Source organism: Protopterus annectens, chromosome 12.part0 (genome assembly GCF_019279795.1).
Source record: "Protopterus annectens isolate FY-2018-M chromosome 12.part0, PAN1.0, whole genome shotgun sequence".
NCBI classification, from domain to species: Eukaryota; Metazoa; Chordata; order Ceratodontiformes; family Protopteridae; genus Protopterus; species Protopterus annectens.
The window spans coordinates 958,760,650-958,787,891 of NC_056746.1; the positions used below are offsets into that span (position 1 = coordinate 958,760,650).

The 27,242-nt window shown below is 43.8% G+C and overlaps 1 protein-coding gene across 1 annotated transcript in view; it reads right to left on the bottom strand.

Moving 5' to 3' along the window:
- The window catches only part of SYCP2 (synaptonemal complex protein 2), a 2,578,701-nt gene that overhangs the window by 1,816,590 nt on the left and 734,869 nt on the right, over positions 1–27,242 (bottom strand). Inside the window, exon 5 of the mRNA XM_044088976.1 lies at positions 11,124–11,306. Coding sequence (XP_043944911.1) covers positions 11,124–11,306 — 183 coding nt within the window. The remainder of the gene's footprint in view (positions 1–11,123; positions 11,307–27,242) is intronic.

Below are 27,242 nucleotides of genomic sequence, written 5' to 3' on the forward strand. Positions count from 1 at the left end.
TTGGACTGTCCTGCCTAGATAATGCCCCCCTCACCCTATCAGGGAGGCGTCCATGGTCACTGTGGCTACCAGAGGGGGTTGTATGAAAGGTCTGCCCTGAATTACTAGTGGGGAGACCATCCACCAAGAAAGGTGCCTTTTGCATGTTTCTGTGATCAGGATCATGTGAGACATGGGTAGCTCCTGGAAAGACCACTGCGTGAAAAGAAGCCACTGAAGGAGTCTCATTTGGAAACGCGCTAATGGGACAAGAAGAATGGCAGCTGCCATGGAGCCAAGAGCTTGGAGGACATATCTGACTTGAATCCTTTTGCTCTGCATTATAATTAACACTTGTTGATGAATAGTGGAAACTCTTTCCTGTGGTAATCTTGCAAACATTTCTTTTGTGTTTAATTCTGCTCCTATGTATGTGACAGACTGACAGAGCAACAAGGCAGATTTTTAAAAATTTACTGTAATGCCTAGTTGAGTGCATGATGTGATTGTATAATCCCATGCCTCTAAGAGTTGATGTCAGGAGCCAGTCGTCTAGATAGGGAAACACCTGGAATCCTTGATGCCTCAGGTGAGCCGTGACTACTGCCATACACTTGGTGAACACCCTGGGGGCTGAGGTGAGACCAAAGGACAGAGCTCTGAACTGGTAATGACTGGCCCCTACCTGGAAGTGAAGAAATCTCCTGGAGTGTCTGTCCATCTTGATATGGTAGTACACGTCCTGAAGATCTGTCAAACACATCCAATTGTCCTGACCCAGAAAAGGGAAAATAGACTGCAGTGTCACCATCCGGAACTTCTGTTTTTGTACAGATTTGCTCAATCTGTTGAGATCCAGTATTGGTCTCCAGTCCCCTGTCTTTTTTGGTACTAAAAAGAATCTTGAGTAAGTTCCGGATCCTAGTTGGTCTGCAGGGACTTCTTGAATGGCTCTTTTTTCTAGCAGTCTTGAAACTTCTGTGACTGCTTGATCCCTTAAATTGGGTGGGACATTTGGGATGGACTTTTTTGATTCTATGGGGGATTTATGGAAGGGAATTTTGTAACCTCCGGATATAATGGATAGTATCCATCTGTCTCTTGTTATATTTTGCCAGGCTTTTGGGTACGGCAAAAGTCTTACCCCGACTGCCTTCAGAGGTGAGCAGGTGGGCAACCCTTCAGGGATGCTGGAAGGGCTTTGTAGAGAAGGTTTCTCTGTCACCCTGGTTTTGCGGTCCCCCTCTGCCACGACGGCGGCATCTGCTGCTGTTGTTTCCCCCTCTGCCCCTGGGGGAAAAATCGCCACGTGTGTCAGGCAAGGGTCCCTGGGATTTTTGGAACCACATCTTTCCGCTCTTCTGACCCTTGGGATAAGGTCTGGAATGGGTGGAAAAATGGACTCCAACAGCAGAGAGAGTCTTGCCTTCCTGCTCACACCTGGTCAACGTGTCTTTCACCTGAGGCCCAAAGAGAAAGAAGCCATCAAAGGGAGTACTGGTGAAGGACGCTTGAAAGGGTTCCACAAACTGACACAGCAGCATCAAAGCATGTCTCCTGAGAGCCACACATGTCCCTGTGGCTCTGCTCGCTCCATCGCCTGCATAGGAAATCAGCCTCATGTAGGGGTTGACTATGGAATTAAGAGTTGCAAGCTGAGAAGGTAATTTGGCTGGTACTCCTTCAGCTGTAGGATCTTGAAGGGTATCTCCAAGCTCTTTCAGGAGATCCCTTTGAAGATGTGTAAAATGGCATAGATAATTCAGGGACCTCATTGAAAAGATTGCTGAAGCAAACATTCACTTTCCATATCTGTCCATCGTCTGAGACTCTTTGTTTGGAGGATGAACAGATGAAGTGGTTTCTCTTAACTCTTTCTTTGTGGCTGCTGCTACCACCATGGCATCAACGGGCACACCTTTGGAGAGGAATTGTTTGTCCTCGGGGGCTGTAATAAATTTGTTTGGTCTCCTCAGAGTAGGTTCCACAGAATCTGGAGCTGACCAAGCCTTTTGAGCCACTACAGACATGAGTGGATCGAAAGGAGGAGTAACGAGTGGTGTGCCTCAGGGCTCTGTCCTGGGGCCCCTCCTGTTTGGCATATACTTCTCAGAAGTACAGGCAAGCAGGGAAGGGCTGTGGCTGACTAAGTTTGCGGGCGACTGCAAACTGGGTGCTATAACAGAGTCTCTGGCCGACATGGAGATCTTCCAGAAGGGCCTAAATGAGACTGACGCATGGTGTCAAAGCCATGGTTTCAAGCTAAATGCAAAAAAATGCATAGTAATCCCCTTAGGAAAAAACAGAGTACCTGCAAACTACAACATAGGAGGTAATCCCCTGAAATCTGCAAAAGAAATAAAGGATCTAGGGACCCAAGTAGACAGTCAACTTTCCTTTGATAACCATGTTGCCAAAGTGGTTAGAAAATCCTTCTATGTGACCCATCTGATCACGAAAGGGTTCGCATCAAGATTTAAGGATGTAATAGTGCCCCTCTACTCTTCCCTCATCAGACCTATTATTGAGTACAATGCACCAATTGGAATGTACCTGGCTAGACATCTCCAGCAGCTGGAGAGACCACAGAGGTGCCTAACTAAGAGGATTACTGGCCTCAAACAGTTGCCCTATGCAGCACGATTGAAAAAGCTAAGACTGTTCTCTGTTGCATACCGCTTTCTCAGAGGCGATCTCTGTCTAACGTACAGAGCCATGTCCAACCCAGAATTGTTGAACATGCTCCATCTTAGCAAAACCAAATCTACTCGAGCTACACGCTCTATGGATATAAACCTCAACACAACAATGAACAGAACATGCTGGAGGGATAAATTCCCTTCGCAGAGACTTCCCTTACTATGGAACAGGGTCCCGATCTGCATAAGACAGAGCCCCTCACTATCACTCTTCAAGAGGAACCTTGATGAGTGGATGGGTAACAGAAAGTTCACACCGGGGATCACACCAACAGCGCTACTAGATAGGGGCTAAGGGTACTAGCTGCTAGTACAAGGGTCTAGGGAACTACTAAAGGGGCGGTGAATACCACACAATGTGGCTGGGCTAATATATGCCTTCAGGTATATAGCCCAGTACCAACCTATGAACCTATACCCAGGAGGTGGAAGGTCGGGAACCGAATGTGTCCAGGTATACAGACTCATCCTCGGTAGGGGCTAGGGAAGTCCAGCCCCCCCTCTGTTTAAGCATTTCAAGGATGTCCGAAAAGGAAACATCATCAGAGAGGGACCTTGGGGACCTTTCCGATTCATCCATGTCTGTATCTGAGGTGACAGACTCAGGTGAGTCTATGTGCTTCCTCTTGCACTTCTTTTTCTGGATAGGCTCTTCCAAGTGATCAGGGGAGGCTTCGGAAGAAGAGGGATCACCCAATGGGGTGTCCTGGGGCATACGTTCACTACGCTTGGGGTCTGGAGGAGGAGTAGAGGTTAGAACAGACACTAAGGAGGGAGGAACCGATGGAGCTGGCAGTAGAGCTGTTTCGGGGGACAGCACACTCCGCATGACTTTGAAGGTGTCCCAACCTCTAGGCAGAGAAAGCTCCGGCTCCAAAGAGACAGGAGTCCTTCTCCGTGCCGTGGGTGATGGCTCTGAGGCCGATGTTGGAGCCGAGCTCACCTGCGCCGAAGCTCCGAGGGGGAGAACGGGGTCGGACAAGGGTCAGATGCCACCACCCCCCTTAGGAGCTGACGAGAGAGCCCCAGCACCCAGATACCTCGATAGAAGGTACAATTGAGGTAATCGGAGCCATCATCAGAACTGAAGGAGAGATGATGATCGGCACCAAAGGTTCTACTACCTGCAGATCCATGGTCTCTGGCTCTGAGCTAAATGTAGTCAGAGGAGGAACGGAAATAAAGGCGGTTGGAGCCGATACCTGCTGAGGTGGGCTGGACAGTAATTTAGCCAGGGCCGGTGACTTAAGCAACCTATTTACTACTCTCTCCACATCAAGATCTGATAATCTAGAGGATCGAGAGGAGTGGGAAGAATGATGGATACTTTCACTCTGTAACAAGAGTGACTGAGGTGCCCAGTGGATGGGCTCCAAGGACGGATACCTCAGTCTCTTATAGCTCAGAGACAGCTCCGAAATAGTAGATGGAGCCGACGGAGGAGTTGCCTTGTCGGTGCCAGCCGGCACTGACATTCTTGGTTGGTCAAGTAAAGGAGTTGGCTCTGAAGGTGGAGCCAACAGCTTGACAGACTTAGGGGATTTTGCTGGCTGAGTACTTTTAGTCGGAGAATCCTGAGGCTTCAGTAATCCCCGAAGGATTAATTTGTTTTTGCGCTCCTGCAGGACCCTTGGACTAAAAGCATGACATATAGAACAGGAGTCCTGCAGGTGAACAGCACCCAAACCATGTACACAACTAATGTGCCCATCTGTCAGAAACATTTTCTGACAGCATGAGTCACACTTTCTGAAGCCAGATACTTTGGTATCTTTAGACATTTTCCTAACAACAACAAACTAAAGAACCACAATAACAATAAGAAAAAAAGTTATAATAATTATTACAACTTAAACGGCTAACCTAATAGAGGGGGGGGTCCTCTCTTAGTTAAAACGAGTTCAAGGGAAAAGAGGCTTGCAGAAAGGAGCAACTGCCAACAAAGCACACACACACACACACAATATAAGGCGATAAAGGGTATAAGTACTAAGACACTAAGGTTAATACCACTTTTACAATTAAAATTTTACAATAACAGCAAAAATATGTAATAAAAAACAATACTAAGCCTGAGCCAGTAATGAAGCAACCTCGCAGCTGAAGTGGCAAACGAGATCTGGGTAGCTGATGCTTTGCATTCTGGGATAAGGGGTAGCTTCGAGCCAGTAAACAGCTCTCGAGCTATAGAAGATGGCCGAGTCGGAGCTGAGGATCGGCTCCGAACCCAAACAGCCAAACAGCAAGAATGAAGGCAAGATGGACAACTTAATATCATTGATTCATTTGTGAATCATTATAAACTAGTGAACAGATTTGACAACAGCCCTAAACAAATAATTTTGGAAGGTGGGCCCTTGCAGGGATGCTTCCCATGCGGACACTGCACCCATTGTAAGAATATGTCTAAGACGAAAGAATTTACCAGTAAAAATATTGGACAAATGTTCTCTATAAAGTTTTTTGCCAATTGCCAGTCTGAATGGGTGATTTACATGGCCTCCTGTAACTGTTCAGCCTTCTATGTGGGACAAACATCCAGGTGTGTCAAATTCAGAATATCAGAACACTTCAGTGATATTAGAACTGGAAACTAACAAGTGTGCTTTATAAACATACACAAAACACCCCAAAGCCACATTTAGATTTACAGTGATTGATAGAATACAGCGAAACAGTAATAACAAATCAGGATGGCATCAGTTATTAAACAATATGGAGAAAAAATGGATTATTAAATTGGGTGCCCTGTTTCCCCCAGGCTTGAATGAATATCTTTAATGAAGGATGCAATTTACACCAACTTACTTCAGGTGGTGCTATACTATATATATTTGCTTGTATGCTTATTTAATTTAATGCACTGAAGAAGGCTTGACAGCCGAAACCAGTTTGCTTTATTCTTGGCTAAATATCTCCCCAATAAATTATTTTATGCTTGTCACTGTTTGCTGGCTCTACAGTTTTTGTTCCTTTTTTTACCATCACAGAGGAGACAAACAGCTGAATGGCTTTCTTGAAAAATTTTGTTTTTTGTCGAGTAATTTCTGTGTTTCCTGTGGACAGCCAGAGTATGAAGGATTCCTTCTTTATTGTTTTGGGGTTTAGGGAAGAAAACAAGGAGAGTAACAGACTGGCTAAATGTGAACACTGAAACCACTTTAGGCATAAAAGAAGGATTTGTTCTAAATAAAAAAAACACTGCCCTTGTGAAAAAATGAGGTAGGGTTGACTCACCATAAGAGCATGTAACTCAGATACCATTTTTCCAGAAGTAAGAGCAATGAGTAAAACCGTCTTCCATGTAAAGAACCTCAAATTAGTCTGATGAACTGGTTTGAATTAAGAATAATTACCTTTTCCAGTAACAAGTTGAAATCCCACGGAAAAGTCACCTGTTTTTCTAGGTGGACAGGTATGTAAAATCCCTTTCAAAAACTGCTCGACTTAAGGACATAAAAAGTAGGGTGATCCAATGGCAGACACGTAGAAATGACTGACAAGATGAGCCTTGACAGAGAAGAAAGGAAAGGTCAGAGGACAATGGCTCACACAAATAATCAAGAACCAAGACAAATGGGCTTTAAAAGGGTCTTGGTTCTTGAACTGGCACCAAGAAGCTTTTTCCACTTAGACCTATGTGATTTTCAAATATCATTTTTTAGCCTCCTTTAGTAACTATTGCATGTCCTCAAAAAAGTTGCTTAAAATGTATCAAAACTATCATCCAGGCAGTCATCTGAAGAGTTTTTAGGTTGGGGTGTATCAAACAACCCCTGTCTTATGTAAATAAAGTTAGTCTGTGAGGAAGCTTGTAATTGCCCCTGTCCAGTTTCAAAAGAAGGGAGAACCACTGTTGAACAACCAAAAGAAAGTCACCACCACAATTCTTGGACGGTCAGTTTGTATCTTTAGAAGAGTCCTGAAAATCAATGGAAAGGGTGGAAAAGCACAGATGAACGTTTCCATCCATGGGAATGAGAAAGCATCTGTCTTATAGGCCTGTTTGCAAGGAATCCTGGAACAAAATTTCTTTACCTGTCTGTATTGAAAGGACTGAGTAGCAATTTGAGAATACTTGTTAAGGACCCTTGCCAAATAGAAAAAGAGTCTGCAAATATAAGACAATCATCCACATTTGGGAAATAAGTGACTGCCTTGAAGTCTAAAATAATCAATTACTGTAGCCAGAAACTTCTTAAATATTTTTATCCATGGAGTAGTAGATAGTCCAAAGGTAAGACAGAGAAATGATAGTGGAAGCCAGATACAGAAAAGCTTAAGAAAAGCATGAAATGTTTGCTAATGGGAATGTGATGGTAAGCATGTTTTTAAGTCAAGCTTTACCATGAACACTGGTAAAGAGATAAGAGATAACAGGTTTGAAGGGATAACATTTTGGACTTTGAAAACTTTACAAAAAGATAGAGATGATAGGTCTAGCAAAGGTCTTCAACTTCCCTCTTTCTTGAGCAACAACAACAGCACAACCTGGAATAAAGCCCTTTGCTTATCTAGCTGGAAGGCAGTGGTTCTGTGGCACCCTGAGACAACATCTGTTACAGAAGTGGAGGAAACAGAGGTATTTGGTATACTGGGCAAGAAGGAATCCTCTGGAAAGGAAGGAGGGACCCCCACTGCCAAATGTACCCTTGTTAAATGACTTTCAAGACCAATTTGTCTGAAATAATGTGGTGTCACTGAGAAAGGTGAAGACTCAGAAACAGGAAGAAATTGCTAGGGTGGGACGGAGTCTTAAGAGGCAAATTAGTCATTCTTACTCTTTGGACTGTCCTTGATTTTGAGAGGCTTTTCTTTTCTTTTGGAGCCTCCTTGCCATATTTTTATATTCTGTTTTCTGGCACCTTGCTGCTTAAACTGTTTTTTTAAGGAAGCAAAAGTGGAAGGAAAACTTTTATTAGCTTTAAGAAAGGAGGGTAGGATGATTTGGGTCACCCCTTAAATCAGTTTTCCCTTTCTTCAAATCTCCCAAGTATCTTATCTGCAAAAGGGTCAAACAGAACTTCCTTGTAGAGAAGACTTTAAAATCTCAGTCTTTACATCTTCTGGTAGGCTTTGAGAACAAGATCAAGCAGATTTCCTCATGGACTGATCCAGTGGCAGCAGCTCTGGAGACAGTATCAGCAGCAACATATGAACACTTTAAAGAATGTTTGATAACACGAGAAGCAGCTAAAATTGAGGCAAATTCTTCCACTCAGAAGGGAAAAGTTTGTGATTAATTTTTTTCACATTCTCAAAAGACAGAAGCAAAAACTTTAACGTGAACTTGGCAGTTAAAATTCTGAATGTTAAAGTGACAGAAAAAAAACCTGTCTTCTCAAACTGTGCAAAACTTTTCCATTTTTGTCAGAGGGAATGGACTTAGTATTTGCAATCTGTTTAGCAGGTGCAATTCTAGATAAGGAAATCACTTCAGGGTCTGATTTAGGGTTAGAAAACAGATATTTGTAAGTCTAACATACCTTAGGTAACCTACTTTTTAGGAGCAGGAGGTCGACAGTCAGGTAAGTCTGCAAGCTGTTAGGAAAACATCCTCTAGAGCAGGTAAAACAGGAGAGACAGATGCAGGTTATGGAATATCCAACTGCAACAAATACCTGAGAAATAGGAATTTCATTCTGTCCCCACTCAAAATACCTTTTTCATTTTAAAGTCTCAATCAATGCTAAGAGTTCTGGAGGGAAATCTGAAGCAACACTTTCCTCAGAATCAGAGACTTCATCTTCTGAAGAAACACTGGAGAAAAATATTCTCCCTCTAGTCCTTGCTCTTCTAACCAAAAATCAGGATCTGGAAGAGAAGGAACTCTTTTTTTCTGCCAAAAGAGAAGCCAGTGGAGTTAAATGCAGAAATGAATTCCCTAACAAATCCCTGTAAATCTTCCCTGTCCATAAAAACTGATACACTAGAAACTGAGGCAGATGGAAGTAGATCTGACACTGAAAGACTCCTTACTAATACTGTTTTTCTTGCAGAAGGGGTATGGAATAACCAAGCAGCCTGGTAACTACTCTATGAGTTCAGTTGAAAAAGAAGCCATGAATATAAGCAGCAGAACTTGGAAGAATCAGGTAAACCTTATAACAGCAAAAAAAAAATTATGGTTTTGAGGTTAGAAAATACACTGACAGTCCCCTGAAGGCACAAAGACCTGCCCTGTACACATACAATTCTACAGCAAATTGGAAATAAAGTATAACAATACATTTACACAGTTTGTTCACATAAGCATTCACAAGTACAAAAAACCCTAAATAATGACAGTCCAAAAAATTATTTTCCTAACAAATTATTTTATACAAAAATACTAGTTTTTCTAAGAAAAAAAAAAGCAGTGAGAGGTTTTCTCTAGCAGGAAATTTTATCTGCCCAGTTTTGATAAACCTCTTATTGAACATCAGTACTTTAAAAGCCAGAGATGGAGTACACCTCAGTGGAAAGAAAGTTCTGATATTTTAAAGCTCTTACTGCCTATTTATATGGAGTTGTGCTCAAGCTTCTGGCAGTTAAGGCATGCGGAAGTTGCTCTTAAGCTTTGAAAAGCTAGATGGTTAGACCAATCCTTGGCAGGATATAACCTGAATAGTTTCAGCTAGAGTAACAATGTTCTAATGATGAACATTGGGGGCAAACAGGCAAAAGAACATCTGCCAGTTATGTCAAGCTTTGCCCTCAAATAGCCAGCTGCTCATTTCATGACAAAAATGAATAAAAAGTGATACAGGGAACCAACAGCTCCTTTAGATAAACAGAACAGATATATGTTATCTTAAATATATAGCTTCATTTTTTCCCAGGACTGAACTTCAGTCTACCTTTATTCATTCAAATAAGGATGAGATCCAAACATTTTTTAAGCTTTCAAATTTTAATATAAAGTCCTGAAGAAATGAAACGTACAAATGGATATCATCAGCAATACTGAATCATTTTAGGTGTACTTGCTGAATAATCTGAGAGCAGTTCCATAAGTAGCAGCTTGAACAAAATATATATATATATTTTTCCCAACAAAACAAGAGTCATATGGGTGTCCATGTTCCTTTGTCCTTTTACAAAACTAAAAACAACCTTGAGTATAAACCAGTCAAAACAAAGAACAGCTTCTCTCTCAATGCTATTTTTAAATTAAACATGCCTGTAAGATAAGATATATCACAAACCTAAGCAGGCTAAGATGTCATTGCTAGCATGGTTGTGAAAACCCAGGCTAGTTTTGAGGGGGAGGTGTAACAGTCACCCAATATTCCTCTAAACTATAATTTTCTTGAATTAGTAGCCAGTAACTCATCAATGTAGCTGGATAAACCAAATAATGAAGATAGGGACACTGCACTATTACTAAAAGTACCCACAGTGTATTATATTTTTACAGATGAATTTCTCTAAGTTGTACCTGACACTCTTCATTTGCCATCTATTAAAGCATCATCTAATTATGTTCCTTATAGAAACATGCATAAATCTGACTGGTGGGAGAGTACATGAAAAAAAAAACCTCTTGTGACTGTTGTTAATGACCATTTTCTAGCTTAAAAGCACATTAGAAATAAAAAAAATATGTAATCTCACAAGGAAGATAAGCATACATAATGGATTACCAATAAATAACTATTATGATAAAGGCTGTAAGGTTCAGTAATTTATGCTACTGAATTTTCAAAGGGAAATTCTGACAAACACTTAGAAAAGAGATGGCTGCCACTGCCTTTGTAAGTATCACTCCATCAACACTAACAAAGGTAGACTCAAGTGGAGATACAACCCTTTCACAGAAGAATTACTTGAAAATAATGCCAATGAGTGCCACCTGGGGATAAGAAAAAAGAAGACTGTGACAGTCGAGAAACCTCAGAAGAATATATATTGCTCCCCAATATATTTCAACCTGTTTTTGACGCCTATCAATGATTAGATGAACTTGGAGTAGGCTGGAGTAGACAGTTCTTTGACAGTCAGCTGGAAAAACTGTCATTTTTCTGCCAGTTCACTGCAAATGCTCATTCCTGTAAAAGGGCTGCTTAAAGGCTGAGTTTTCCTTATCTCTACAGAGTAGCACCCCAAGATGATTATAACATTAACAGCAATGTAGGGGGCTCAGTCTCCTGCAGGCAAATTATGGGGGAAGCTTTGCCCCTCACAGAAAACATGTTCTTAAAAAACAATAGAAAACATGCTCTTAAAAAACAAATTTTGGAAACATGATCATTGACTGAAACTGCATTTGACTAGCATGTTTTCAAGGAACTAACCTAGATCCCTGGAGGCAGTATGGAGATGATAGTTAAAGCCCTTCACATAAAACACTTGCTAAAGCCCTTCACATAAAACACTTGCATGTTAGGTCAGCCATTTTTAATTTGACCAAGTAATGTGTCAAGCAAATAACATACAACTGTAATAACAATATGAAAGGTTTACCTTAGCAGAGTTTTTTGTAGCTGCTGGAAGGGATATATCAGATTCATTTCCACTTTCTGACTCTGAATTTGACAGGTCTTTGTAATTTGCTTTTCTAGCTGCAGTTCGTCGTGGCTGTCTGGTTCTATTGGGCTGTGCAACAACATCCTGTTTCGTCTCCATCTTTTGTTTAAAATGGCCTGTCTATAAAATAAAAAGAAAGAACAGTCAAATAAGAAAATACAATGAATAATAGGTAGAATATACAGAAATTATGATTGTGTAAGAACTAACTGTAACAGTAGACGTGCAAATAGATCATAGCTGCAGTTTTCCTCACATATGGGATGCATCCTGCCAAGGATACCAGTCATCCACCCAGTCTGCAAAAGCTGAGGCAACTTCAGCACATGCTGTAGTCTGACCTGTGACCCATGCACAAGGCTATGTACAAGTACTTGCAGGTTGTACGAGTGCAAAAACTGTGGCTGGCACTCATGAGAAGATAGACACAGTCTTAACACATAGAGGGGAAGAGAAAGAAGGGATCCACCTTGGCTGAAAAAGGAAATGAAAAAAAAAGAAGGAACGGATGGTGTATATTACTGCAACAGTGATGTACTTGAACATATACAGTTGTGGTAATATAACTGTGGTGGTGGTGCTGCGGTAGCGTTGTCGCCTCCCAGTAAGACGTTGTCCTGTTCGATTCTCAGCTAGAGTGTCTTCTGTGTGGAGACATGTGTGAATGGGTGTACCTTTGTTGAAGGTTGTGTGTCAGACCTGGCAACTCGGCATGTAAAAATCTACTGACAATCATTAGCGGACCGGAGTTCCGCTGTGGCAACCCCTAACCGGGAAAAGCCGAAAGACAGAACAACAACAACAACAACAACTGTACTATTTTATTCATTAGGTCACTGTTATAATAGTCCTCACTTATAGGATAAATCTCAAAACATTTAGGAGGAAGGGGTGCAGGCTTAAACAAAAGAGCTAGAGTCCAGCAAATCTTGAAAAATACTCCTGTCAAAATCAGCTATAGCTCTGGAAAAGGCATCTTAATTTGTAGTGTTTTGATAGAGTACAGAAGATCAGGTAGCTACTTCTAGAATGGATTCTGAATGTATGCCTTTGGAAAAAAAATAGTTAAAGAGGAAGCCATAGATTTAGTGGAATGGGCTTTCACTTGCCTCCAAGTTATTTGCAATGAAAAAGTAACAAAAATAAACAGAAAGGGAAAGCCACACAGAAATGCTATGTTTAGTGACTGGAATACTAAGTTTCTTTCATTTTTTTAGGAAATGAAAAGTTGGCCAGACTTTCTAATGGGTTTTGTCTTCTTTAGGGGGTCTATATTATAATCTCGAAAGTTTAATGCTTCAAATCACTAAAGATCGAACTTTAGTGATCGAGCCATTAAACCATCGAAACCCTACAAAATCCTAAAAAATGAAGAAAAAAATATAAAGGGTGTTTAGGCAGGGGGGCAATCCCCCCTGCACCCCACACACTCCCCGCTACTTAAATATACCAACTCCTAAATTGCACTTTGGTGCAGAAAGGGAATATTTCCCTTTCCTACACTGTAGCATGATCTCAGAGTTGGTATATTTAAGTAGCAGGGGCTGTAGGGGGTGCAGGGAGGCATGCCCCCCTGCTTAAACCCGTCAGGGTAAGTTTTTGATGTTTGAATTTTTTTTTTGTTTATCTTCGAAGTTATGGAACTTCGATGATTTGGTGTTGACCATTTTGTATTTGATGTTCTGTAACTTCGAGACTATAATATAGACCTTTCTCTAGATATAGTCTGTTTTCTGTGGACATCTAACAAGGGAAGGATTCATTCCCCTTATTCTGAGGATTGGGAAAGAAAGCTGGAAGTTGAATCAATTGATTCAAAGACAACTCTGTAACCACCTTAGTCATAAAGGAAGAATTAGTTCCAAGTCTAACCTTGTCTCTATGGAGGACTAACAAAGGAGGAGAACACGCAAGAACCTACAACTCAGAGACCCTTTTGGCTGAGGTTAAGGCAACTAGCATGGTGTTTTACAAGTTAACAATTTCAAAGATGAAGAAGCAAGTTCAAAAGGAGATAAAAAGAAGTTATGTACTCACCATAATGTTCCATGTGAGTTGTTTATCTTGCCTTTATTCTCACTGATGGGTTCTGAGTCAATCCTCGGCTCCAACACGGCTGATAGCAAAGCTAAAGGTTTGCCAGTAACTCGAGACCAAGCCCCTTATCCCAGGATGCACTGCTGGAATTATCTCACATCTAGTTTGCCACGGGACAGATCTCGGTGTTCCAGATATCTCGGACCAATATTAATCAATAGCTTCATAAGTTTAAAAACTTTTTTCTTGACTTTCTTGATAGGATAGTATATATATATATATATATATATATATATATATATATATATATATATATATATATATATATATATATATATATATATATATTATATATAAAATCTATATAGTTTTAGACTTAGATTTAATTTTATTCTTAGGAGTACTTTGATAGATAATTTCTTGAGTGTGTTGCTTATATTGCTTAAAAATTGTTTAAATTGATAATAGAGATGTCAGATGAGAAAGAGAAGCCACATCCTAAATCTGGCTTAAAAAAATGTCTGGATTGTGGACAAAAAATGTCAGTCACTGACAGGCATGTTCAGTGTGTTTATTGTCTGGGGGCTTTATACCTCGAAGATTCTTGTAGTGTCTGTCACTCCTTCTCTTCCAGGGTACTTTTAGAGAGAAGGAGGAAATTAGTGAATAGGGGTTTACTTCAGCATCCTTTCTCCGAAGCACTGGGTGACCAGGATGGTGATAGTAGATCCTCAAAGTCTTCCAAGTCTTCAAGTGACTCGAAAGCATCAAAAAAGGCTAAAAAAATGGAGGGTGTAGGGTCATCGGTTCCACTGTCCTCAGAACCGAGTGTCCCTTCTGTTCGGAGCCAGGTCACAGCTTTGGAGCCGGTTTCTGAGATTCCCTCATCTCCTCTGCTCCAATCAGCACCCTCCGTGCACTCCTCGAAGTCTTCTTCAAATGTCTTTTACAAAATATTACTCAGGTCCAAGGAGGAGAGATTGGATTCTAGGAGGAACCTGATGTGCTGGATGACTTTAAGAATCTGTTTGGCTCTCTAACCTGAAGAAAGAGGGGGATAAAACAGACAAGCTAAAATGGATGACAAATGTACTTTAAATGAAGTGAATGTTAGGTCTGAGTTGAACAGCTTACACAAATATTTGAGGTTAGTAGGGACCCTATTTGAGAAGGAGCCCGACTTCTACTGTGGCATCATATAGAAAATGTTTTCAATTTTGTAAATAAAAGATGTTAAGTTGTCAATCTCGCCTTCATTCTTGCTGGATGGGTTCGGAGCCGATCCTCGGCTCCTACTCGGCCTATACTAAAGCTCGAGAGCTATTTTTACCGGCTCGAGGCTCCCCTGTATCCCACAATGCTAGGCGCTAACTACCCAGATCTCGTTTGCCACTTCAGCTACAAGGTTGCGTTTTTGCCGGCTCTCAGGTTAGATTTATCAAAATCTCTTCTGGTAAGGTTTTTTCTTCCTTTTTGTAGTATTAGTTTTTCTATTAGACCCACTTTACCCCTCTAGTGTATCCCCACCTAGATAGCTCCCTTTTCAGGTTTGTTTATCTTGACCAACCCCACTCCTTAGATTACTAGGCCTTCGGCTAATTTTTAGTTTAAACATTAGCTTAATCTTAAGTTTATTTTAGTTAATTTTAGTATAAGATTTTCTATTTTTTCAGTGTAAACAGTCTCAGTCTTTGTGTGTGTGTGTGTGTGTGTCTAGACTGAGTAAGTTTGAGTGTGGGTGTTGGTTGGTGTGTTTGTGACTTGTCATCCCTGTCAGGATGTCTAAGGATTCCAGGGTTTCAGGCTTCAAGAAGTGTGACTCGTGCTGTCGGAAGATGTCTCTGACAGACGGTCACACTTCTTGTGTTTATTGCCTGGGCCTCTGCACCTGCAGGACTCTTGTTCTGTCTGCCATGCATTCAGTCCAAGAGTCCTGCAGGAACACAGGAACAAGCTTATTTTACGAGGCTTGTTGAAACCCGAAGGTTCCCCGACCAAGTCTACGTCGGGCAAACCTTCGAAGTCCACAAAACCGTCGACTCCAAGAACCGAGCCTTCGACTAGTGGTGCTCTTAGTGCTCCTACATTGGCTCCGGCTGGAGCCGATGCTACCAAGACTCAGTAGGCTACGATCATCGTGTCGGAACCGTCTGCGAGCCATAAGCGCTCCAGGTCTCCATCTTTGGAGTCAGTCCATTCGGCTCCGAGATCTCCTTTGCTTTCGGAGAGGAGCATCGGTCCCATTCCTCTCGGTTTTCCAGGCTTTCGGAACATGACCTCGAGAGGGTGGTTAGCAGACTCCTTAAGTCGCAGGCACTTGCCCAGATGCTTCAGAGCCCTTCTCAACAGACAGCAGCTATCCCCATTTTATCGTCGATTCCTCCTCCGAGTCTTCCTATGAGCTCGGAGCCGGAGTTCATGGGAGCCGGGATCGTTGACACATCGGAGCCGATACCAGACCTTTCGGCTCCGTCGGCTCCGATCTCTTCCATCGTTCCATCCTTGGAAGGATCTGGGCATCGGGACTCCCTCTTCGGCTCCGAGGGGGTGAGTGGCATCAGACCCTTGTCCGACCCCCTTCTCCCTCTCGGAGCCTTGGTGCAGGTGAGTTCGGCCCCGACATCAGCCTCGGAGCCGTCCCTCTCGGTGCCGGGAGGGGTCCTTGTCTCTTCAGTGCGGGGGCCTTCTTCCCTGTCTGATAGGGGTGCCTTTGAGGTCATGAGGAGCGTGCTGGCCCCTGTGCCTGCTCCTCGGTCAGCTCCCTCAGCTCTTCCCACTGTTGTGCCTGCCACGGTCTCGTGCCCCCATTGGGAGCATCCTCCTCTTCTAAGGCCTCCCCTGATCCATCAGGGGAGCCCCCTCAGAAAAGGAAATGCAAGAGGAAGCATGTGGACTCTCCTGAGTCCGTCACATCCGACACCGACTTGGATGAGTCGGAAGGGTCCCCATGGTCCCCCTCCGAGGATGTCTCCTTTTCTGACATCCTTGAAATCCTCAAACAGAGGGGGAACTGGTCTACCCTCAATCCTTCTGAGGATGAGTCGGTTTACCTAGAGGCTTTTGGTTCTCACCCTTCCACCTCCTGGGTGTCTCCGCCCTTTGACCCCCTCATGGAAGTGGTGGCGCGGAAGGCATAGACGGCCCCTGACTCGATGGAACCTACCCCACGGAGGCCTTCAAAATTTATCACAGCCCCTTCTGATAAACAGTTTTTAACCAAGGGTGTCCCTGTTGATGCCATGGTGGTGGCGGCGGCCACTAAGAAGGAACTGGCTGATCCTTCAGTACCGATCCATCCTCCTAATAAGGAATCTAGGACTATGGATAGGTACGGCAAGCGGATGTTTTCTTCAGCGACCTTTACCATGCGGTCGCTGAATTACTTATGTCATTTCACCCGCCTTCAAAGAGACATGCTCAAAGAAATGGGTGATACTTTACAGGATCCAACAGCTGCGGGGTCTCAAGACAAAATCAACTCCCAGCTGGCAACCCTGAACTCAATTGTTAACTCCTCCATGCGGCTTATTTTTTATGCGGCCGATGGGGCAAGTAGGGCTGCAGGCACAGGCATGGCCTTAAGGCGTCACACCTGGATGCGGCTTTGTAACTTTGCTGACCCCTTCAAGGCGTCCTTCACGAACTCCCCCTTTGATGGTTTGGCATTGTTCGGACCTCAAATGAAGGATACTTTGACCAGTTGCGAACAGAATGGCAAGACTCTCTCTGCCGTGGAAGTCCATTTTTCCACCCCGTCTAGACCATACCCTAAGGGTCAGAAGGGCAGAAAAATGAGGTTTTGCAAACCACAGGGAGTCGTGCCTGATGCACGACGTGAGTTCCCCTCTAGAGGCAGGGGGGGAACAATAACAGACGCTGCCCTAGGGGCAGAGGGGGTCCACAGAATCAGGGTAGCAGAGAGGCTGTCTCTGGCCAGCCCTTCCAGCATCCCTGAGATGCTGCCCGACTGTCCGCCTTCGGAGGCAGTCAGGGGAAGATTATCACTGTACCCAGAAGCCTGGCTTTCCCTCAGCCAAGACAGATGGGTACGGTCAATTATATCTGAGGGTTACGAAATTCCCTTTGCCCACACCCCAACACAGCCAAAAAGGCCCCTTCCAGATGTTCCACCCGGTCTAAGGGAACAAGCAGTATTAGAAATCTCAAAACTGCTAAGAAAAAGAGCCATCCAACCAGTCCCAGCAGACCAGCAAGGATCCGGAATCTACTCCAAGTTCTTTTTGGTACCAAAAAAGACAGGGGACTGGAGACCAATCTTAGATCTCAGCAGACTAAACAAGTCTGTCCAAAGAACGAAGTTCCGGATGGTCACGCTACAGTCCATTCTACCCTTTTTGGGCCAGGACAATTGGATGTGCTCTATAGACCTTCAGGATACGTACTACCACATCAAGATGCACAGGCACTCCAAGAGGTTTCTCCGCTTCCGGCTGGGGGCCAATCACTACCAGTTCAGGGCCCTACCCTTTGGTCTCACTACAGCACCCAGAGTGTTCACCAAATGCATGGCAGTGGTTACGACTCATCTGAGACATCAAGGATTCCAGGTGTTTCCATATCTGGACGACTGGCTCCTTACTGCCACCACCAGGCATCAACTTCTTCAGTCCAGAGATTACACCATTCAAACTTGCAAAGAGCTAGGTATCTCCATAAATTTCGAAAAGTCTGCCTTGTTGCCTTGTCAGTCTATTACTTTCATAGGCGCCATATTGGACACCGCCGAACTAAATGTAAAACTAACCACACAGAGAGTTGCAGATATTCGCGCACATGTTCACATCCTTCTTCAGAACAACAGGATACAGGCCAGGTTCGTACTGAAGACTTTAGGTCTCATGACAGCTGCCATTATGTTACTTCCCCTAGCTCGCTTTCACATGTGGATCCTTCAATGGATGCTCTTTTCCCAGTGGTCCTTTCAACAGCTTCCAATGTCTCACAGCATTTTAATCACAAAATTATGCAAGAAACACCTGTCTTGGTGGATGGTCTCCCTGCAAGTCATTCAGGGCAGACCCTTTGTTCCCCCCCCCGGTTGCTACGGTGACAACGGACGCCTCCCTGATCGGGTGGGGGGGCATTTTCAGGGCAGGACAGTCCAGGGCACATGGCAACCATTTGAGTGCCACCTGCACATAAATGTCTTGGAGATGAGAGCAGTACTTTTAGCGTTGCAAGCCCTTCAGGACTCTCTTCCCATCGGGACTATTGCGGTTCAGACGGACAATATGTCCGTAGTGTGGTACATCAACAAGCAGGGCGGAACCAAGTCCTACCCCTTGTGTCGAGAAGCACTCAGACTTTGGCAGTGGGCGATCTCTTCTCAGTGGTTTCTGATAGCAACACATATCCCCAGGAAGTCCAACGTAATAGCGGACAGGCTGAGCAGAGCCATTCTCATGCCGCACGAGTGGTCTCTCAAACAGTCAGTAGTGGAAGAGATTTTCCAACGATGGGGTCAGTCTTGCTGCAATCTTTTCGCAACACCTCAAAACAGCAAGTGTCACGACTTCTTCACTCTCTTCCCTCTTCCCGGCCATCCCCCCAGAGATGCTCTAGTCCACGATTGGCCCCGGGGTCTTCTGTACGCTTTTCCACCCTTTCCATTAATCACACAGCTGATTCAGAAAGCTACCGCATTGAGATCCACAATGATCCTCATTGCCCCTTACTGGCCTCGACAAATCTGGTTTCTGTTCCTGCATCATTACCTTTTGGAGCAGCCCTGTCTTCTGGACCCAGTGCCAGACCTCTTGACCCATCAGTCGGGCGAGCTGCACCACTCCCTCTTCCCTCTCAACCTCACAGCTTGGTTGCTCCACTTCCAACCTTAGCCATGCTTCCCTTTATTTCCCATTCGGTGCGTGACATCATTCTAGCTTCCCACAAATCTTCTACCAGGAGGATTTATGCTAGCAAATGGAAACGCTTCTCCTTCTGGGCAGAGACTAGAAACATGGATCCTTTCATGGCACCTATCCAGTCAGTCTTAGATTTCTTGGCTGAACTTTTTCAATCAGGTTCTTCTTCGTCCACTATCAGAGTTCAGTTAGCGGCCATTTCAAATTTTCATGTGGGCCTGTCAGACTCCACTGTTATGTCCCATAAACTTTCTAAAGCCTTCCTTAAGGGTATCATTTTACTTAAGCCCCCAATCAGAGATCCCCCACCACAGTGGGATTTGAATCTGGTTTTAACCTCTCTCATTCTACCACCCTTTGAACCTGCGGCTTCCTGTTCCTTGAAGTTACTCTCATGGAAAACTCTATTTCTAGTGGCCATAACTTCCACGAGGAGAGTCTCAGAGCTTCACGCCCTGTGCATTCATCCTCCTTATATGATTTTTCATAAAGATAGAGTATCCCTCAGAACTAACCCATCTTTTTTACCCAAGATATCTTCTGAGGCAAATTTAAACCAGACTATCGATCTTCCAGTCTTCTTCCCTAATTACTCCAACAGAGCGGAACAAAAGTTGCATTTTTTGGATGTTCATCATCAACTCTGTTACTACCTGGACAGAACCAAGCAAGTTAGGAAATCTGAGCAGCTCTTCCTGTCTTATGCGGAAGGGAAGAAAGGCCTCCTAGTTTCCAAAGTAACCCTTTCCAGATGGTTGGCCTCTGTGATTACCTTCATCTATGAGCTAAGGGGTCAAGAACTTCCTTCAAAACCTAGAGCCCACTCAACTAGAGCCTTAGCTATGTCAATAGCTTTTCAGGCTAGGTTACCTATAGACTCCATTTGTGCGGCAGCCACGTGGGCCTCTCCTCATACCTTTATTTCTCATTACAACTGGACATGGCCTCCAGAAGCCGAGATAACTTTGGTTCCACCATCCTCAAGAGTCTGTTCTGATGAGCCACCCAGGGCTGAGGTGCTAGGGATGTGGTCTCATCCAGCAAGAATGAAGGCGAGATTGACAACTTAACATTGAGAAGTTATGTACCTACCATAACGTTCCATGTTAGTTGTCTTCTTCTCGCCTTCTTTCTTGCATCCCACCCTCCAACCCCCTAGCCTGGACAGACCGAAAGGATCTTGTAGGGCCGTCTTTCATCCCAACTTGGACTCCCATAGTTGCCCTTTTTCTGGGTACGTTATAGTTATAGGTATTACTCCTTCTCCTTTGTTCTGGGATCAGAACTGCTATGGTGTTATCTATCAAACGAGATCTGGGTAGTTAGCGCCTAGCATTGTGGGATACAGGGGAGCCTCGAGCCAGTAAAATAGCTCTCGAGCTTTAGTATAGGCCGAGTTGGAGCCGAGGATTGGCTCTGAACCCATCCAGCAAGAAAGAAGGCAAGAAGCAGACAACTAACATGGAACATTATGGTAGGTACATAACTTCTCATTATGCACTTACCATAACTATGCATCTCTGTTGTCCATTTTCATTTTTTCTCAACAAATGAATCTTGAATCTGACCTCGGATCTGGCTCGGCCGCATTTCTTTCAGACTCTTGGATCCGACTCTCGTGATCCTCCCTTTACCTGTAATGCATCAGACCCCTGTATTACCTCAGATCAAGTGTGCTGCTCAATCAGAAAACAGTGGTTATAGCTCACCTAAAAGCTAAAGACAGAATACGGGTTAAAACAGGAACAGTGGTTTCAATATTTCTATCAGATCACTCCCAAAGGAAATGGAAAAGGAGAAGGATGGGGGGAAGTTGAGGAAGAATGAATATGAACAACAAAGATGCATACTTATGGTGAGCACATAACTTTTATATCTGATGTTGCCATTTTCATTCATTCCTCAAAGGTATGAGCATTGGACCAAGTGGCTGCAGCATAAATGTCATCAATAGAAGCTCTGGCCTAGAAAGCAGATGATGTAGTCATGGATTTAGTGGAGTGATCTTTTGGAGGTCTAAGCAAAGGCAAACCTCATTCAGAATAAACATATGAAATGTAATCTGTTAACCATTTAGCTAAGGTAACTTTAGAAACTGGTTTTCCCAATATACTGGGGGCAAGGGAGATGGACAACTGGTCGGTTTTTCCTCAAAACCTTCATCCCATGAAGATAAAAATGAAGGTGTCTATGCACATCTAAGAGGTGAAGCATGTATTCACCTTTATTAGAAAAATTTGGAAAGAGCACAGGTAAATTATCACTTGACTGATGTTCACCTCACAGGCTACCTTGGGCAGAAAAGATGGATTAGTACATAAAGTGGCCTTATCTTTGTGGAATATCAAGTAAGGTGATTTTGAGGAAAGTGCTTGAAGTTCAGAACCTCACCTAGCTCAGGCGATGGCCACTAGGAAGACTGTCTTCCAAGAGAGAAACTTGAAATCAGACTTCGCTGAGGGTTCAAAAGGAGGCTGAGTCAAACTCTGCAACACAAGCGTAAGGTTCCATGGTGGCAAAGGATCTTTAACTGGAAGTCTAAGCAAAAAGGTACTTTTAAGAAAGGCTTGGCATAACTTGGAGGAAGCTAAAGGGAAAGCATTATCTACAGTGTGATATTTGGAGACGGCTGCTAGTTGAACTCAGATGATGGAAGAACTAACTCCTTTTTGAAAATCTGAGGCAAGAAAATCTAAAACAGCAGGAATAGGTGTAGTAAACAGACCCAGTTCTCTCTGATGGGCTCAATAAGAAAATCTCTTCCATTTACTCTTATATGCTTTTGTAGTGAAGGGTTTTTGGGATGATACCAAAATCTGGCATACCAGGGAAGAAAGCCTGGGCTGTCTAGCCATCATTGTAACTGGCAAAACCATGCAGTCAACTTGAGTCCTGGAATGTCCAGGTGAGCCCTCTCTGTGAGATGACTGATTAGATCTGGAAATGGAACCAGTGTCCAAGGCGGACATAGGAGATGAGACAAAATGAAGGGGAACCACACCTGACAAGGTCAAAAGGGGGCAATGAGGATAACTTTGCTCTTCAACTGGATTGCTTTCTGATGAAATTTGGGGATTAGAGGTAAAGGAGACTTTGTGTAAAGAAGAATGGAGGGCCAAACATGGGCCAAAACACCTCCTGGTGACTCCTCCTGAGTGGGATTAGGGCTAAGAACTTGCTACACTTATTGCTAAGGGAAGAGGCAAAGAGATTGCAGCAAGGTTGACTCCATCAACAGAAGATTCTCTCAGCCATTGCTTAATTGAGAAATCACTCATTAGGCATCAGAAAAATCCTGCTGAGTTTCTTGGCTAGCAAGATGGATTTCCCCAGTATATGCATTACTAGCAGAAAGTGATTGGAGGAGCTCACCCACTGCCACATTCTGACTTTTTTTCAACAAAAGGGGTAGGGTCAGGTTTCCCCCTGCTTGTTGATATACCAAAATCACTGACATGTTGTCTGTTTAGATAGCAATGTTCCCTACAGGAAGAGAGTTCTGAAAAGCCCAAAACACTAGGAGGACTGATCTCATCTCTAGGACATTGATATGCAAATTGGCCTCTTCTGGGGGACCACATGCCTTGGACAGACATCCCAAGAAATGCCCCCCCATCCCAATTGGAAGGCATCTGTGGTCATCATGGCTCAGGGGGTGAGAATACAAAGGGATGACCCTGACAAACTTTGTTGGACTGAATCCACCACAGCAGGGTGTTCCTGCAAACCCAAGAAAGTTTTATAGGATGGGTCAGAGGCTGTTGAAGAACTGACCATTGGACTGCTAGAGTCCATTGAAGAACTCATGTGGAAATGAGCAGATGGTAGTAAAGTTTTAGCTGCAGCCACTGATCCTGAGGCCTGAGGAACCTGTTTTGCTGTGGGAGAAAGGTGTGAAAGTATCTCTCTGACATGCAATCTTAAGGAATGCACTCTGTTTGGTAGAAGAAAGGCCAACTGACTGGCTAAGTCCAGGCAAGCTACTATAAACTCCAAGACTTGAACTGGCTGATGAGGGGACTTGGAGTAATTGACTGTGATCCTTAAAGACTGACATAAATGGTGTAAGTAGTTCCTGTTTTTTTTTTTAGATTTAATTTAGGTGCCCTGCAGACTTCATACCACTTATCCACAGTCCATTGTCTGCTTCATCATCCTATTCTTGAATTTTATTATTTATTATTCTTTTTTCCCTGCAACTAATACCCTGTATAACCTCCTTACTAACTTCTTATTGTTTGCTTCAGGTTGTCTCACCTCTCGCCTCTCTCAATATCTTAATAAAGTCAGGTTTCTGACACCCTCATCTCTGGATTTTCTTGTCATATTCATTGAAAATACTATGAAGAAACCTGTTTATTTATTTAATTTTGCTTTTGTTTACTGGGTTTGTTCAACTGGATTTTGTCAAAAAAAAAACTTTTCAGCAGAAGACGGGGGAAAGATCACCTCGGAGTAGGGGATATGTGACAGAGTAGAGCTGGAGGTTTTTGAGATGGTCAGTGTAGGGCATCTGTTTGAGGCCTGTAATCCTCTTAGTGAGGTACTTCTGTGGTCTTTCCAGCTGCTGCAGATGTCTCGTGAGGTACATTCCAAAAGGGGCATTGTACTCTATAATGGGTCTAATGAGTGTAGAGGGGAACAATGACCTCTTTTTTCCTAGATGAGAATCCTTTTATGTTGAGGTGTGCCATGTAGAAGGATTTCCTGACAACTGTGGTGATGTGATTATCAAAGGAGAGACTACTGTCCACCTAGGTCCCCAGATCTCTTATAACACATTTGACGTTAAGTAGACTGCTGCCTATGTGGTAGTTCATGGGTACAGAGTTTTTACCAAAGGGATGACAATGCACTTTTTGGCACTGAGCTTGAGGCCATGGCTACAACACCAGGCATCTGTCTCAGTGAGGCCCTTCTGTAGGATTGTCGACATCATTTGGGGACTCAACTATGGCTCCTAGTTTGCAGTTACTGCGAACATAGTCAGTCAAAGGCCTTCTGTGTTAGCCTGTACTTCAGAGTAGTAGAAAGCAAACAGGAAAGGTCCCAGGAATGAACCCTGTGGTACTCCACTTGTCACTGGTTTGAAGTCAGATTTTGAGTCTGCAACTTTTACAGTGTGGGTTCTGTCAGTGAGCCAATTGGCAACCCATCTTGTGGCGTAGGGATTTATACCTAATTTAGTGAGTTTAGCTATAATTCCAGAATGGGGTGGTGGTGGTGTCGAAAGTCTTAGCGAGGTCAAGATAGGCTGTGTGAACCACCTTACCCTCATCTACAGCTTTGGTGGCTGCCTCAAAGAAGTCAATCAGGTTCAGGAGGCATGATCTGCCTTTCACAAACCCGAACTGGGTGGGGTCCAGAGTTTGGAGTTTACCAATGTCTTTGTTTATGAGTTCCATGATGATACGTTCCATGGTCTTACAGACCAGGCTCGTCAGGCTAATAGGGAGATAGTTCCTGGGATCAGTGGTGGCGCCCCCTTTGAGGAATGGGATAACTGTTGCTGTGCGCCATCCAGTGGGCACAAAGCCTGATGTGAGACTATGACTGAACATGGTGCTTAGGTGGGGAGCCAGTTCGTTCTGAAGTTCATGTAAAATGCAGCCTGGGATGTTGTCCGGTCCCATGGATGCTGTGTTTGTGGCTTTAGACCGTGCAGCTTTTACCTGCATAGTTGTGATTACAGGGACTCTGCATTCTTCCAGTACAGTTATGGGCCCTTTAGGGGGTGAGGGGGGGTAAAGTTAGCACTGAACCTATCTGCCAGGAAGTTGGCAATATTAGTTGGTTCTGTAATTTTCATGCCGTTGTGCTGAAACTCAGAGCAGATCTGGGTGTTGCCATTGAGATTCTTGACATGGCTATATAATGCTTTGTGGTTGTCCCTAGAATCAGTGCAATTTTGTTTTTGTAGCTAGCTTTGGAGGATCTTATACGGAATCTCAGCTTCTTACTGAGGCTGACCAGGGAACTCCTTAACTCATGGGATTTTACTCTCTTTTGCAACAGTTTCTTCCTTCTGTTGTAGAGTTTGTTTATGGCAGAGGACCACCAGATTGGCTTCCTTTTTTTGGAGGATAGTGTCTTGGTTCTGTTTGGGATAGCACGATCCATGCACTCATGTAAGTGCTTATAGAGTGCGTCTGTGTAGGATTCAACAGTCGTAACTGTATTGTCCATCTGCATGGGTGTCATGAAGTTAGCCACTTCTGTCTTAAGAAGCATGAAGTTGGCTTTGGAGAAATTTTTTACCATGATTTCCTTAATGGCTGTGGGGGTGGGGGGGTGGGATGTGAATATCTAGGGTGATTAGCTTATGGTTGGATCTGAATAACGAGGAGTTGACTTCAGGTGTGGAACACCAGTCACTCATGTTGGTAATGACTAGGTCTAGGATATTGTTGCCCCTGGTGAGGGTGTGGATAAGTTGATCCAGGGCATTGGAATTTATGAATTCCAGAAAGCGTTGAGCGAAGGAGTTGGTACATGAGTAGTTTTCCCAGTTAATGGTGGGGTAGTTGAAATCGCCCATTATTAGGGTGTTTGGTTGTACCCTAATATTTTCCAGTATATCAAGAAAAGAGGAGTGGGAATCCTGGGGCATGGTGGGGGATCTGTAGCAAGCTACAATTTAGATTGCAGTTTTGCCCAGAGTTAGTTGCACTTGGATAATCTCGGATGCATTATGCTGAGCAACTAGCCTGGAGGTGTGGATATCCTTAATGAATATGGACACACCTCCGCCTTTGGTGTTCCAGTCCAGGTTAGGTGGCCGAAAGTGTGGTATGAGTGACAGCCTGGTAATGCAGGGGTGCTCTCTGGAGCCTTGAACCAGATCTCAGTCACTGGACAGATATCGATGTTCTCCATTTTAAGGAGTGCCTCGAGGGAGTGCATTTTGAGATTTAGACTTCTAGCATTGAGTAGCATTACCGTCTGTTTTTACTTGCCTGTTCCAGTTACAGTGGTGAATTTGTCATTTGAAACTTGCCTGTAAAAGGCACTATAGGGGCAGCAAGAGCCTTAGCCAGTATCCAGAATCCCAGGAGTGACAGGTGCAGGCCATCTCCAGCAAAGCATAGTGGTTTGTCGAACATGTCGTCCCAGGCAGACAGATACTGAGAAGCTTAGCCAGTTGTTGAAGTCAATCATTTTGTCCTTGTACGGCGGTATCATTCTGGGCAATGGCAGGATGCTACTCAGGGCTAGGGTCATGCCTGCCTAGGCTACAAGAGCGGAGAGCTCTTCCATGTCTCTTTTCATGTAGTCCAGGGAGGTACTTCTCAGGTCATTCACACCAATATGGACAATGACAGAGTCATATTTGTACTTGTTGTGGAGTGACCTGAGTGCGTGGGTTATGTGGCGGATCCTGGCACCCGACAGGCAGCTGACAGTAACCTTCTCCTTGTTTAACCTGGTGAGTGGGACATCAGTGTGCCTGACTATAGTCACCTATGACTAATGTGTTGGGTACGTTGTTTTGCCTTATGGGCTCAGGTTGAGTGTCACACTGAGCCTGTGAGCTGTGTGTCATTTGGGTTGTGTTGGGGAGGTGCAGATTGCTTGCATTTCTGCTTTGGAGGTCTCTCTTGCTTGAGCAGATTATTATTGAGAGCCTCCATGAATGTTTTTGTGTTTCTATGTGTGGATTTTGGTGGTGTAGGTTTAGTGGGACTATGTGATGAGTGTGGTGTGGTGCAAGTGTTTACTTTCGCCTCTTGACTGTCAAGTTCAGTCTTGGTTGGAGAGAGCTTTACCTCCAGTTTGGCTAGATACGTGCATCTCTCACAGGTTGTGGTGTTGGGTGGTAGGAGGAGAGGGTTGTCTGTGTATATGAGGCAATTGCTACATTGCCTCAAGATGCCCAGATTCATCAGATAGACAGGAGAGAACACTGAGAGCTGACCTTTGGACATGCCTGAATAAAAAAATATTTTCCTCTAGACAAGTGAGGAAAGTGAGTACAAGAGCTGTTTTTCTCTAAGAAAGTGAGGAAAGTAAGTACAAAAACTGTTTTCCTCTAGGTAATGAGGAAGGTTGACTGCTGTAGTAATTTGTAGCTTATTTAGTGCTAACAACAAGTTCTGAACAAGTGCTGAGCACGAATAAGCAATTTCAAGTGCTA